This window comes from Ruditapes philippinarum, unplaced genomic scaffold (assembly GCF_026571515.1).
Source record: "Ruditapes philippinarum isolate M1 unplaced genomic scaffold, ASM2657151v2 ctg2095_1_1_1_1, whole genome shotgun sequence".
In the NCBI taxonomy this organism is placed as follows: domain Eukaryota; kingdom Metazoa; phylum Mollusca; class Bivalvia; order Venerida; family Veneridae; genus Ruditapes; species Ruditapes philippinarum.
Window position 1 is genome coordinate 90,277 of NW_026856068.1, and position 15,034 is coordinate 105,310.

A 15,034-nucleotide genomic window follows, 5' to 3' on the forward strand; every position below is an offset into this window, starting at 1 on the left:
TATTGTTTATTTGAAAGGTATATACATTTTTGCAGCGGCAAAACAATAAAAGAACAATTGATCAGAACCAAAAAGCAATTAAGCTGTAGATTCTTGCAAAGAATATATTATGCACATGTTATAGTAAATTGAACTATGACATCGTCATTATGATTAGAAAATCATATTCACCATATTGAATCAGTACATGAAGTCCTAACACAAAATATCAGTGATCATTTTGATATTTATTTATGATTGAACACATTTGTAGGAATATTCTCCTTCATTTTTAATTGGTTTTGCAATCAAGGACACATTTAATTAAGGGCGGCAATGATTAAAGATTTCTTAATGACAGTTTGTTTATCTTAAGCAGCGGCGGCAATGACTAAAGGCGGTATAATGTCACTTTTGTGAAATAATGATTGTTAAAAGTTCCGATCTTTAACAGTTTATTGTTAAGAGTAAAAACTGTCATCTTTAATAAGAATGGTTATAGATTTTTTTACACGCAATGTGAAAAAATGGGAGGGGAATTGTCCGCTCCGCTAAAAAAATGGGAGGGGAATTGTCCGCTCTGCTAAATTAACGGGAGGGGAAAAGTCCGCCCTATTAAAATAACGGGAGGGGAAATGTCCAGGTTGTGAAAATAATATGGAAGGGGAATCGTCCGGGAGGGGGATTGTCCGGGATTCCATAAATGGTTATGTTATTAACATGAATTTTTATGCTGCAGACATAAATGGTTATGTTATTAACATGGATTTTTATGCTCCAGACATGAATTGTTATGTAATTAACATGAATATCCATGCTGCAGACTTAAATGGTTATGTTATTAACATGAATTTTTATGCTGCAGACATAAATGGTTATGTTATTAACATGAATTTTTATGCTGCAGACATAAATGGTTATGTTATTAACATGAATTTTTATGCTCCAGACATGAATTGTTATGTAATTAACATGGATATCCATGCTGCAGACATAAATGGTTATGTTATTGATATGAATTTTTATGCTCCAGACATGAATGGTTAAAATGAATTTCTATGCTGCAGACATGAACAGTTAATATGTTATTAATATCAATTTCTATGCTGCAGGTATGCATAAAATATGCATATCTTGATAACAAACATGAATTTATGTTTATATTGAAATATATTGGTATGTAAGTATAATGCTAATTGTACAAACTCAATTTACTAGGTTATGAAAATTAATGATTAATGTTATTATCTTAATGACCTTTTACCCGATTTGGTTACTGACATTTTTCTTTACCTTGTAGATGATTTGCATTATTAAAGTGTTATGTTTTTCAGATGATATTGAAAGTTCCATCAATCGTAGTAAAGATCGAGGGAGGTGTTGGTAACCGAACTGTACCGTTACTTATCACAGAGATGTCGTTCCAAGGTGAAGTCAGGGACTGGTCAGGAAAGGTAACTATAGAAATTTCAGGATTTTTACAATGTTTACCTCCCTTGCCAAAAGTAGGAGCCATTTTTGGGGTGTAAATATTCTATATGATATAATAGACAAAATACATGAATGCAAAAATCCATATAAACACCAGATTCATGTGAATTGTCAAATTCTTTTATACATATGCAGCAGATTTTTTTATAGCACCAATATGCAAAATATTTTTATCAGTTTTTAGCTCGACTCTTTTTTTTTTTTTTTTTTTTTTTGAATAAAAAAAAGTAGAGGTTTTGTTATAGTCGCGGCGGCGTTGCTGTTGCCGTCCGCAAACTTGTACCTGGATCATAACTTTTTAGCTCACCTGTCACAAAGTGACAGGGTGAGCTTTTGTGATCGCTTTTCGTCTGAAACTTTTGCTTCAAATGACATCTCCCATAAACCACTAATCCAATTTCATCCAAACTTTGGTGGTCACCTTTAAAAATTGTTCAAAGAATTTAATTCCATGCAGAACTCTGGTTGCCATGGCAACCGAAAGAAAAAATATCTTCTTTTAAAGAACCCAAAAAGCTAGAGCTTAGATATTTGGCATGAAACATCTTCTAATGAGTGTCTACCAAGTTTGTTCAAATAAAAGCCCTGGGGTCAAAATTGGCCCCGCCCCAGGGGTCATTGATTTTCCCTATATGCATATAGTAAACACTTAAAAAATCTTCTTTTAAGAAACCCAAAGAGCTAGAGCTTAGATATTTGGCATGAAACATCTTCTAATAAGTGTGTTCCAAGTTTGTTCAAATAAAAGCCCTGGGGTCAAAATTGGCCCCGACCCAGGGGGTCATTGATTTTCCCTATATGCATATAGTAAAAAATTAAAAAAATCTTCTTTTAAAGAACCCAAAGAGCTAGAGCTAAGATATTTAGCATGAAACATCTTCTAGTGAGTGTCTACCAAGTTTGTTCAAATAAAAGCCTTGGGGTCAAAATTGGCCCTGCACCAGGGGGGTCATTGATTTTACCTTAATGCATATAGTAAAAACTTTAAATATCTTCTTTTAAAGAACCCAAAGAGCTAGAGCTTAGATATTTGGCATGAAACATCTTCTAGTGAGTGTCTACCAAGTTTGTTCAAATAAAAGCCCTGGGTTCAAAATTGGCCCCGCCCCGGGGGTCATTGATTTTCCTTATATGTGTATAGCAAAAACTTCAAAAATCTTCTTTAAAAAAACCCCAAATAGCTATAGTTTAGATATTAAGCATGAAACATCTTCTAGTGAGTGTCTACAAAGTTTGTTCAAATAAAAGCCCTGGGGTCAAAATTGGCCCCGCCCCGGGGGTCATTGATTTTCCTTTTATATGTAAAGTAAAAACTAAAAAAAACCTTCTTTGAGCAGAACTCTGGTTGCCATGGCAACCGAAAGAAAAAACTTAAAATATCTTCTTTTAGAAAACTGCAAGAGCTAGAGCTTAAATATTTGGCATGAAACATCACCTAGTCAGTGTCTACCATGGTTGTTCAAATAAATGCCCTGGGGTAAAAATTGGCCCCGCCCTGGGGGTCATTGATTTTCCTTATTTGTATATAGTAAAAACTTAAAAAATCTTCTTTTAAAACCCCCAAAAAGCTAGAGCTTAAATATTAAGCATGAAACATCTTCTAGTGGGTGTCTACCAAGTTTGTTCAAATAAATGCCCTGGGGTCAAAATTGGCCCCGCCCCGGGCGTCATTTATTTTCCTTATTTGTATATAGTAAAAATTTAAAATATTTTCTTTTAGAAAACCGCAAGAGCTAGAGCTCAAATATTTGGCATGAAACATCACCTAGTCAGTGTTTGCCAAGTTTGTTCAAATAAATGCCCTGGTCATTGTTTTCTCTTATATGTGTATAGCAAAAACTAAACATCATGAAACATCTTCTAATGGGTGTCTTAATTCCAAGTTTGTTCAAATAAAAGCCCTGGGGTTTAAACTGGCCCAGCTTCGGGGCCTATATACAGGTGAGCGACCTCAGGGTTATCATGGTCCTCTTGTTTATTTCTTGGTTTATTGTCTTCATACTTGGCCACAACAACCCTTGGGACAAGACCTTTCAGTAGACCACACTAACCTTGACCTTCATCCATAAATGACTTTGACCTTCAAGGTTAAAAGTCCAAATTTTGCTTGTTCATGCTGTTATTGGCTGTAACTTTGTTATTTTTGAATGGATTGTCTTCAAACTTGAACATAATAATCTTCAAGGATATCCCTTAAATATAACCCGACAGACCTTGACCTTCACTCATAAATGACCTTGACTTTGAAGGTCAAATAATTGAAATTTTCATGTTTTTGGCTATTATTTTCTGTAACTTTGTTATTTTTGAATGGATTGTCTTCAAACTTGAACATAATAATCTTCAAGGATAACCCTTAAAAATAACCCGAAAGACCTTGACCTTCACTCATAAATGACCTTGACTTTGAAGGTCAAATTATTGAAATTTTCATGTTTTTGGCTAATATTGGCTGTAACTTTGTTATTTTTGAATGGATTGTCTTCAAACTTGAACATAATAATCTTCAAGGATAACCCTTAAAAATAACCTGACAGACCTTGACCTTCACTCATTAATGGCCTTGACTTTGTTTTGGCTGTAACTGGCTGTAACTTTGTTATTATTGAAGGGATCAACTTCATATTATAACAGAACATACTAAAGGACAAGACCTTGTTGTTTATCGTGACTTCACCACGTGACACCGCCACATGACACCACCACGAGACACCACCACGAGACACCACCACGAGTCTCCACCACGTGACTCCACCACGTGACTTCACCATGTGACTCCACCACGTGACTCCACCATGTGACTCCACCACGTGACTCATGACACAACGTAACTCCACCACGTGACTCCACCACGGGACTCCGCCACGGGACTCCGCCACGGGACTCCGCCACGGGGCTCCGCCACGTGACACCGCCACGGGACACCGTCACGGGACTCCGCCACGGGACTCTGCCACGTGACTCTGCCATGTGACACCTCCAGGTGACACCACCACGTGACTCCACCACGTTACTTCACCACGTGACTCCACCACGTGACTACCACGTGACACCGCCACGTGACACCGCCACGTGACTTCACCACATATATCTATTTATAGAATTTTCTATTTATAGAATTTTCTATTTATAGAATTGCGTGTCTCTATTTATATATATATAAAAATTAGTATATTTATATATAAAAAATATATAGACAAAACTAATGTGACAAGACAGAATTATTAATTTTATAGAAAGGAAACGTTAAGATTTTGTTCAAACATTTCTTTGTTTGCTTTTAGAGAAAGTAAAAAGTCGAGCATTGTCCCCGCCCGGTGGTGGCTCTTGTTCATGAATATGATAGAATTCTGAGATATCTTGGTTGTCAAAACTTCAAATAAATTTTCTGCATTTCGTCATATGGCAACAAAAATGGTACAAAGAAGTTTCTGATTTTATATTGTCTTGTTATTTCAGCTATATGTAGAGAGTAGACTTCTGCTGGAAGTGGCTTATTACAACGAGAAAATGTCCGTATGGGAACCACTTGTGGAACCAGTGTTTCATGAGGGAAAATACCGGAGATGGGAACTCGGTCTTGAGGTTAGTTAATTCATAATATGAGCCGTGTCATGACAAAACCAAAATAATGCGTTTTGCGACCAGCATGGATCCAGACCAGCCTGCACATCCGCGCAGTCTGATCAGGATCCATGCTGTTCGCTTACAAACCCTATTACTAGTAGAGAAACTGATAGCAAACAGCCTGGTCGCAAACGCATTATGTTGGTTTTGTCATGACACGGCTCATTTATGAAATCACTATAACCATTATATCTTCACTCTTATCAGCTGATTTCTTTGAAATTCGGTCATTGACAATAATAATAATCACAATTCATATAAAAAAATTTATCCGAAAAGGCGGCGGGGGATATAGAAATAGTCTCCGCCCGTCTGTCCTTCCGTCCGACATTTTTGTCTGGAGCATATCTTAAAAAGTATTTGAGGTATCAACTTGAAACTTCATAGGTGGATAGCGGTGTGCAGTGCACAAGAATGATAACTCTACCTGCATAATTTTTAAGTTATTGCCCTTTGTTATTTTTCAAAATTAATTTTTGTCCAGAGCATAACTCAAAAAGCCTTTGAGATATCAACATGAAACTTCATATGTGCATAGATCTCACTCAGGAGGTGTGCAGTGCACAAGAATGATAACTCTACCTTTCATAATTTTTGAGTTATTGCCCTTTATTTTTCATACTTAATTTTTCACCTGAGTGGAACATAACTCAAAAAGTGTTTGAGATATCAACATGAAATGTCATAGGTGGATAGATCTTATTGAGGAGGAATGCTGTGCGCAAGAACTTGAAACTTCATAGGTGGATAGATTTTACTGAGGAGGGGTGCAGCACACAAGAATGATAACCTATCCTGCATTATTTTTCAGTTATTGCCCTTTGTTATTGTCAGCCATCAGTATTCACATAGGTTTCAAATCTGTAATCACTTCAGCCATCAGTTTTGATTACCAAAAGACCTCTTAAAATTGAATTATTCTGCTCTACTATATATACATTCTTCCAATGAGCAAACACATTCGGCGGGGGATGGCCATGTTGATATGGCTCTTGTTCAAATTTATAGCCCTTGGGTCAAAATTGGCCCCTGCCCCAGGGGGTCATTGATTTTCCTCACATTTATATAGTAAAAACAACAAAAAATCTTCTATTATAATAGCATTGCCTAGTGAACACCTATACAAATTGATTTAATCATACCCCTTTGATCTAAATTGATCCCTCCTAATGACTTGCTTTAGCATTTAAGAATTGTGACTTTTTCTAGAAATTTAGTTGAGTGATATAGGGCCATTATAGCCCTCTTGTATTGTTTTGTACATTCTACAGTTGACTATTTCATTATTCTTATTGACCTGAGACAATTGTGGCTGATGACTGCATTAAACAGGGTCATTTAATATACAGGGTACATATATATAATAAGCACTTGACTATATACAGATGTATACAGGGTACAAACTATAAAATAAGAACAAGAACTACAAGAAACATTTATAAAACAAGACTTTTAATAAATATTGCCAACAATAGAAGCTAAAACTGTTTTGACTACTGTATAAAAAAAAAGCTTTGAAAAAACTTCACCTTATAAACCAAAATTTAAAATACATTTTCACAAGCAATACTGGTCCTCTACACAATATGCTCTTAACTCTTAAATGTAAAGTCAGATATTCCAAGTCAATGAAGTTGGAATCATTCTTTCAATTTAACTTGTTTAATGTTATTATAAGTAATTATTATCACAAAATAATATGTGATAAAAAGTGTAATGACCGGCCTATATTTTGTCATTTTAGCTGTTTGATATCATTGAAAACTAAAGTCTTCATACATTCTTTTTTTAGTCCCCTACCGGTTTACCGGAGGGGACTTTAGGTTTACCCTCCGTCCGTCTGTCCGTCCGTCAGTCCGTCAGTCCGTCTGTCCGTCCGTCAGTCCGTCCGTCCACAAAACTGGATCCCGCGATAACGCAAAAAGTACTGAAAATATTTTAATGAAACTTGATATATGGATAGATGGCAGTATGGAGATTATGCACGTCTTTTTCTTTTCTTCCTATGTTGAAAATTCTGGTTGCTATGGCAACAAATAGACTGAAAATATGGCAAATTTTACACATAACCTGGATCCCGCAATACCGCAAAAAGTACTGAAAATATTTTTATGAAACTTGATATATGGATAGATGGCAGTATGGAGATTATGCACGTCTTTTTCTTTTTTTCCTATGTTGAAAATTCTGGTTGCTATGGCAACAAATAGACTGAAAATATGGCAAATTTTACACATTACCTGGATCCCGCGATACCGCAAAAAGTACTGAAAATATTTTTATGAAACTTGATATATGGATAGATGGCAGTATGGAGATTATGCACGTCTTTTTCTTTTTTTTCTATGCTGTAAATTCTGGTTGCTATGGCAACAAATAGGCTGAAAATATGGCAAATTTTACACATAACCTGGATCCAGTGATAACGCAAAAATTACTGAAAATATTTTTATGAAACTTGATATATGGATAGATGGCAGTATGGAGATTATGCACATCTTTTTCTTTTTTTTCTATGCTGTAAATTCTGGTTGCTATGGCAACAAATAGGCTGAAAATATGGCAAATTTTACACATAACCTGGATCCAGTGATAACGCAAAAATTACTGAAAATATTTTTATGAAACTTGACATATTGGTAGATGGCAGTATGGAAATTATGCACATTCTTTTCTTATCTTCCTGTATTGAAAATTCTGGTTGCTATGGCAACAAATAGACTGAATTTCAAGTTTTTTCACCATAAGTTCTTTATTTCTTAAGGTATTTTCTTCAAACTTTAAATATAAGTTGCTAGTCATCAACCACATCATATGTGACAAAGTTTACAACTCTAGCACAAAATTTATCAGAATTACCTCCCTGGAACTTAAAATTTTCATGAAAAAAACATATTTTTTTTTAATAACTTCTTTTTTTCTGAACGTATCTACTTCAAACTTCATATAAATGTTTTTTATTATCACTCAACATTTGTGAGTGTTCAATACTCTAGCAAGACTATTTCCAGAATTATGCCCCTTTTGAACTTGACTTTTTTTTGAGAAATTGGTAATTTTCATTAATAATGATAGGATTTTCTTCAAACTCCCACATCAAAATAATATGACAATAATATGACAAGGTTTATAAATCTAGCATCTAAATTTCCAGAATTATCTCCTCCTTGAACTTTTTATTTTTCCTATTCGTTCTTTTAACTTTCATTTACTTCAAATTCAAAATAAGCATTCAATATTCATACCTTCATTACTAATTGTTCTTTGTTACACTCACATCATGTATGACATCGTTATCTCCTTGTGTTTAAAATTTTGCTTTAAAAATGTTATATTTTGATAACAGGGATGTTTAAAAAATAACTTTAGAGTGTCCTTCAGTCTGTCTGTCTGTACATAAAAACTGTTCACTGTGATCACTTAAAATAGAAACATAAGTGAATGGCCAATGGCCCCTCAGAATGTTGCTTGGGCTCTTACCGGTAGGGGACTTATGGATTGCTTGCAATACTATGATAATTGCTTGTTTATCTAAGTTTATTGGATAGCCAGTAAGCCAGAAAGGAGCTTACATATATGGATGTTTGCAGCATTGTTCCTTGCCCTTTGTCGAAGAGAAAGCATGTAGCATTTTAATGCTACTTGAGGTCTGTTTTCTTGTTCCATACATTGTCCTAAAATGTTTAGAGCTGTTTCTCTATGATTGAGGTTTTTATCTGTTTCTATGGTTCTGATAAGTTTACCAAGTGCTTGTTGTTGATCTTGATGCCTTTGTAGATGACGGTAGATCTTGTATTGTAGGAAATACAAGAAAGGTAGAGAATCAACTACAGCCCAGTCCATCCAAAAGTCTTTATTTGCATGTCTGTGTATCATGTCATCTTGTGTAGATCTGAACATTTCATATTGTAGTTCATGAGGAACACAGTTGATCTCTCCCTGTATAAATCTGACACAAAATGCTGTAATATGCTTGATACAGTTCTCACTTTGCTCACCACATAATCTCCTGAATTCTTCTGTTACTGTTACTGGCACCATAGGATGGCATCCACAGATAGGTAAAACAGGATAGGAGTAATATTGTTGTTCTGTGTGCCTCAGAATTAGTTCAGCTTTCTCCATATCTCCTGTACTGTAAAACACTGAAGCCAGTTTAAGTCTGCTAGATGAGATATCTGAGTTTAGACCAGCTGATAGCCAAACCAATGCTTGAGGTGACAATTGATTATTTTCACCAATGCTGTAAGATGCTAGGATAGATCCATATGTGGTAAAAAAAAAAGGTGCTAGGAGCTTGAAAGCAGCATGTTTTAATCTATTACCATTATCAATGAAGGTAATTAGTTTACCTACATATTGTTTTATTGTTCTAAAGTTTTTATTGTGTAAAAGTTTTAAAAAATGCATATGCGGATAACTTATGCTAGTTGCAATGTTTATATATAACCCCGTCATAACAGTTTCATGTATTTCAAGAGAAGGAAAATGGTTAATTGAATGTTGTACCCTGTTCAGTTTAACTTGAAGTCTATGACCAACATCATCAATGTCAATACTTAGTAACCGTTGTCTATCATTCTGTATAAAATCGCAAATATTTTTTGAAAGTTCATGTTTTGTCTCAGCTGTAAATTGCCCTGCCATCAAATTATTTTCCGGTATAATGAAATGTGAACAACAGTCATTTTGTACACAACTGTGTAATTCCAATAAGCAGTATGTTAAACATGTACATAAATTGTTATGTTTCCATATTCCCGACTCTGTGTTTTCTATACAATGTAATAGAACTGTTTTACACATGAAACTTGATATGTTGATTTCATCTTGAGGATTAAGAAAGGACTTAAGAATCATTTTCAATAGTACATAGCACCTTATTTGTGTTATATTTAGATTAATCATAAGACATCTTTCTGTTAATGATGTAGATATTCTCCATTCCAGTTCAGGATATTCACTGACCTTACTTCCAGTTGGAACAACAAAAAATCCAGTACTGGCTGCATATCTTCTCATCTCTTGTGTTGGCCATCTGCCAATACCCTGTCTATCTAACCAACCTGATGCTGATTGAGGCCATGATTTACAATGTAAAGCACTTACTCTGTCTCTATCACTAAATCCAGGTTCTCCTTGTGTAGCAATAGCTGGTCCATGCCGCTGCTCATTTCCTTGAATATTCTGATTTATAATTGTGTTTTTAAGCAATATTCTTCCTCTTCTGTCAGTAATATAATGCTCATCAGGAATGACAGTGAGAGGAAGAGGTTCATCAACTCTGAGTTGTTGTAAGAAACAATACCCAGGAGTAGTGTTCTCATCCTGTATCATGAGGAAGTTATACTTGCCATGTTCCCACTCTGACCAGTCTTGTATTATATTGAAATTATTAAAAGATCCTAGTACATCAAGGTCTGATTGAAGTCCTATAGTAGTTGTACCTTCACTCTGACTCCCTAGAGAATACTGAGTTAAGTTTTTATCAGTTAGCCTGTTTGTGATATTGCACATAGTTTCTAGCAGCATGTAATGTCTTCTCCTTCCCATCACAGTTCTTTCATTGACACCAATGTCATGTAAAACCTCTGATAACATCAATGATAAGTTTTCTCTGTAATCCGGTTCTTGAAACATTCTGTAATATATTAGTAAAAGAGAAAATTGTTATAGTCAGGAGTCAAATTGATTTTATCACATACTTCTACTTGTTACTTATTTGTCCTTTATGTCCTAGAACAGAACAGAACAGGAGAGCCAATCTGGGCATTATGAAACATGAGATAAATAATTTGGTTTAGATACCAATTAATCAAGAATAATGTAAATTTGTCTCTATTTGGTTGTAGTATTTTTTCTTCTCTATTATGTAAATTTTAATGTTTGTTCTCAGAATTTCGATATAAGAGAGATGCTAAAATTAAACACTCATTCGAATATTCATGTAACACTTTCTTACATTAATCATCCCATATTGATGAGAAATTTTGTATATAAAATAAAATTTTAAACTTTGAATTTTGGATTTAAATTTCTTGAAAATTATCCAGAGAAAATATTTCTTTTTCATATGACCTGATACCTTATATAACACCACAATTTATTGTAAAAATACAGTATAATGTAAAACATAATTATTTATATTTCTGTTTAATTAAAATACATGATTTATTTAAACAAATATTTTCTTTTTTTGAGATTGATGAATGGGAAGCACACAAATTAAAAACACTGTCTAAAATATTGCTTGAACTACTTTCTTACATAATTTGTTCTGTATAAATGAAAAATTGTGTATTAAGAAATAAGGTTTTACACTTACTTTGAATGTTGTATGTCGAAATAATATAGAAAAATTAACAATAATCTTGAAAAAAAGTATCAACTTATATATAATTTTATACACGTTAACTTCCTTGAAAACTTTTTGAAACGGAAATATATTAAAACTGTAGGATTATATTTACTGGGAAATTAGAACTTGAGTAACTTGAATAAGATTTTTATAACATTTCCTTGTATTTTGTTATCATCGGGGACAATAAATATAATTTGACTTGTTTCGGAAAATTTCCTGAATAATATGGTCTCTCCACAAGCTGAAAGGTTGTTTTTTTATTTAGTCTAGAACAAGTTTCCATTCAAGTGTATATGAGCCACGTCATGACAAAACCAACATAATGGGTTTGCGACCAGCATGGATCCAGACCAGCTCGAGGATCCGCGCAGTCTGATCAGGATCCATGCTGTTCGCTCTCAGTTTCTCTATTTGTAATAGAGTTTGTTAGCGAACAGCATGGATCCTGATCAGACATGCGCGGATGCGCAGGCTGGTCTGGATCCATGCTGGTCGCAAACCCATTATGTTGGTTTTGTCGTGACACAGCTCATATTAATGCTCCCTTTCTGCAGTGTTGGTGTTACTGATGCATGAATACTGAAATATTTTTAGCTCACCTGACCCCGGAGTCGTGCTTCATACAGCTTCAACATTTGGGTTTTTAACACTCTAGCAGTCACAGTTTTGATTGGATTCATAATCAAATTTTGTCAAAATGTTTGTCTCAATGAAAAACAGGTTAGAATATGGGTCATCTCGTGCCAAAAACTAGGCCACAGGAGCTAAAAATAGAAAAAACACTCTACTGGCTGCAGTTTTGATCCAAATATCGTAGAAATTGATGAGGAAGATTGTTTTGATGATTTCTAAGTCAAGAGCAAATATGGGTCATCTTTGGTCAAAAAGTAGGTCACAGTTTATAGAAGGAGTGTGACATATGATATATCACACTGATGAAATACAGTATATTATTCATCATTGTACACAAAAAAAGGGATATTAGATTTTATTTGTTCACACTAATATCTGTAAAGATTTTGCAGCGTGAAAAGTGAAATATGTAATAAACAGTAAGCTTTGTTGGTCGGTGTTTTCTGGAGAGTGATAATATTGATTGTATCATAGTTTGGGGACCTTTCTGTTGAATATGTGACAGAGTTAAATCGTATACATATACATTCACAGTGCGTTAACTGGAGTGCAGGTATTAGTGACCTGCACTCCAGAGCATCTCCATTGATTGGTTAATTTTGTCCGGGGTTTAATATTGTGATGAGAGAGAGAGGGAAAGTGACAGAAATATCATATTCAGATGTTCGTTCATTGGTTACTTTTTTGTGGGGTTTCATATTGTGGCATCAGGGAACGTGTTTTATGTTTGACTATGATACAAAAGAGAAAGAACATCAAAACATGAGGCAATCTGATTTATACTCGGGGGGGGGGGGGGGGGGTATCTCATTCATAAGATACAGGTTTACCATTATTGATAAAGAATAGGAAATAATTTATGTAATTTGGTAGATTGTCATGGTTCAACACTTATTTAAATTCCAATGTTATAAATATTATCATATTTTTTAAAATGCATACATATACTCTAAAAATGTACACGTATCTGCTATATACAGTGAAAACCCTAAATTAAGACCACCATCGGGACTGGATCAAAGTGGTCTTAATTGCAGGGTGGTTTTAATTGTAAATATTCTTATCAACATCTGATGGGAAGAAAAGAATATAATATCAAATTCTATTTGGTCTGAATATAATTAGGTACATAATTCACCAATCAAATAAGAAATTAATTCTTCGCATATCAGTGTGCTTAGAGCAACATTAAACCACTCTAAAATTTACCTTCTCACCTTTTTTCATATAATATCCCTATAATATAAGGTGTTTTTGACACCTTGCGAAATTAAGCGTCATGCCTAAGAGCATTCAAGCAGATAATAACAACATTTAAGATCTAGGTAGGTGTTGACTTCAAATCAGTGTTCTCAATAGTGGGGTCAAATAAAGAACAAAACAAAGAATTGGGACTGAATCTGGTGGTCTTTAAAGTGGATAAACAAGGTGGTCTTAATTCTGGATCATGCTACCAATAACATAAGAACAGAAAATTCCGTACTTTTAAAAAATGGTCTTAATAGGGGCAGTCTGAATTCCGAGGTGGTCTTAATTAAGGATTCTACTAAAAATATTTACATATGCTAGTGTGTTGAGTATGTGAATATTGTATAGTTTTATAATTATGCAACATAGATTTGAGTGTTGGTAATTTTGACATCATGAAAATACAAAAATGTATTTAATTGATACAGGTCTATTAGTGTTCATTACAGTCAAACCATGTCTTAGAAGGCCACCATATTAAATTATTTTAAACTCATTAAAAGCTTTTTTATGCCCCTGCCTATATTATATTATATAGTGTTACCCTGTTCCGTCATTCCGTCCTTCCGTCATCATCAGTTTCCGTTCATTATCTTAATAACTGTTGCACATATTGAACTCAAATTTGACATATGGATATGTCATGAGAAAATACAGGTCAAGTTCGAAATTGGTCATGGTTCGTTGATTTTTGGCAGAGTTATGCCCCTTTTACTTTGAAAATAATATGAAATTTTCAGTTTCCGTTCATTATCTCCCCAACAGTACAACACATTCAACTCAAACTTGACATATGGATATGTCATGAGAAAATACAGGTCAAGTTTGAATTTGGTCATGGTTTGATGACTTTTGGCAGAGTTATGCCCCTTTTACTTTGAAAATAATATGAAATTTTCAGTTTCTGTTCATTATCTCCCCAATGGTACAACACATTCAACTCAAACTTGACATATGGATATGTCATGAGAAAATACAGGTCAAGGTCGAATTTGGTCATGGTTTGATGATTTTAGATTCTTGAGTTATGCCCCTTTTACTTTGAAAATGATATGAAATTTCAGTTTCCGTTTATTATCTCCCCAACAGTATTACACATTCAACTCAAATTTGATATATGGATATGTCAAAGGAATGCGCAGGTCAAGTTTAAATTTGGTCATGGTTCGATGATTTTAGGCAGAGTTATGCCCCTTTCACTTTAAAAATAATATGAAATTTTCAGTTTCCGTTTATTATCTCCTCAACAGTATTACACATTCAACCCAAATTTGACATATGGATATGTTTTTGGAATGCGCAGGCAAAGTTCGAATTTGGTCATGGTTCAATGATTTTTGGCAGAGTAATGCCCCTTTTACTTTGAAAATGATATAAAATTTACAGTTTCCGTTTATTATCTCCCCAACAGTATTACACATTCAACTCAAATTTGATATGTGGATAGTAAGTAAGTAAGTAAGTAAGTAACGACTTTATTTAATGAGGCAACACAGTTGGGCAAGCCCAGTCTTCCCTGTGGGCCTCAACAATATACAAAACAATATACAAAATATAATACATCAATAAAAGATTAAATAATAACACAAGTAGATTTCATTATTATACATCAACACTGACATACTTTAGATCAACCTTGAAAAAAGAAGAAGAAGAGAAGAAAAAAATGGAAAAAAAAAAAAAAAAAATGAGTTG

At 34.2% G+C, this 15,034-nt stretch overlaps 1 protein-coding gene across 1 annotated transcript in view; it reads left to right on the forward strand.

The window, feature by feature from the left end:
- Positions 1–1,287: 1,287 nt before the first annotated feature.
- The window catches only part of LOC132745312 (intermembrane lipid transfer protein VPS13A-like), a gene marked incomplete at its 3' end in the record, with an annotated part of 53,389 nt that continues 39,642 nt past the window's right edge, over positions 1,288–15,034 (forward strand). The window contains exons 1-2 of the mRNA XM_060734202.1: positions 1,288–1,433; positions 4,930–5,055. Coding sequence (XP_060590185.1) covers positions 1,314–1,433; positions 4,930–5,055 — 246 coding nt within the window. The remainder of the gene's footprint in view (positions 1,434–4,929; positions 5,056–15,034) is intronic.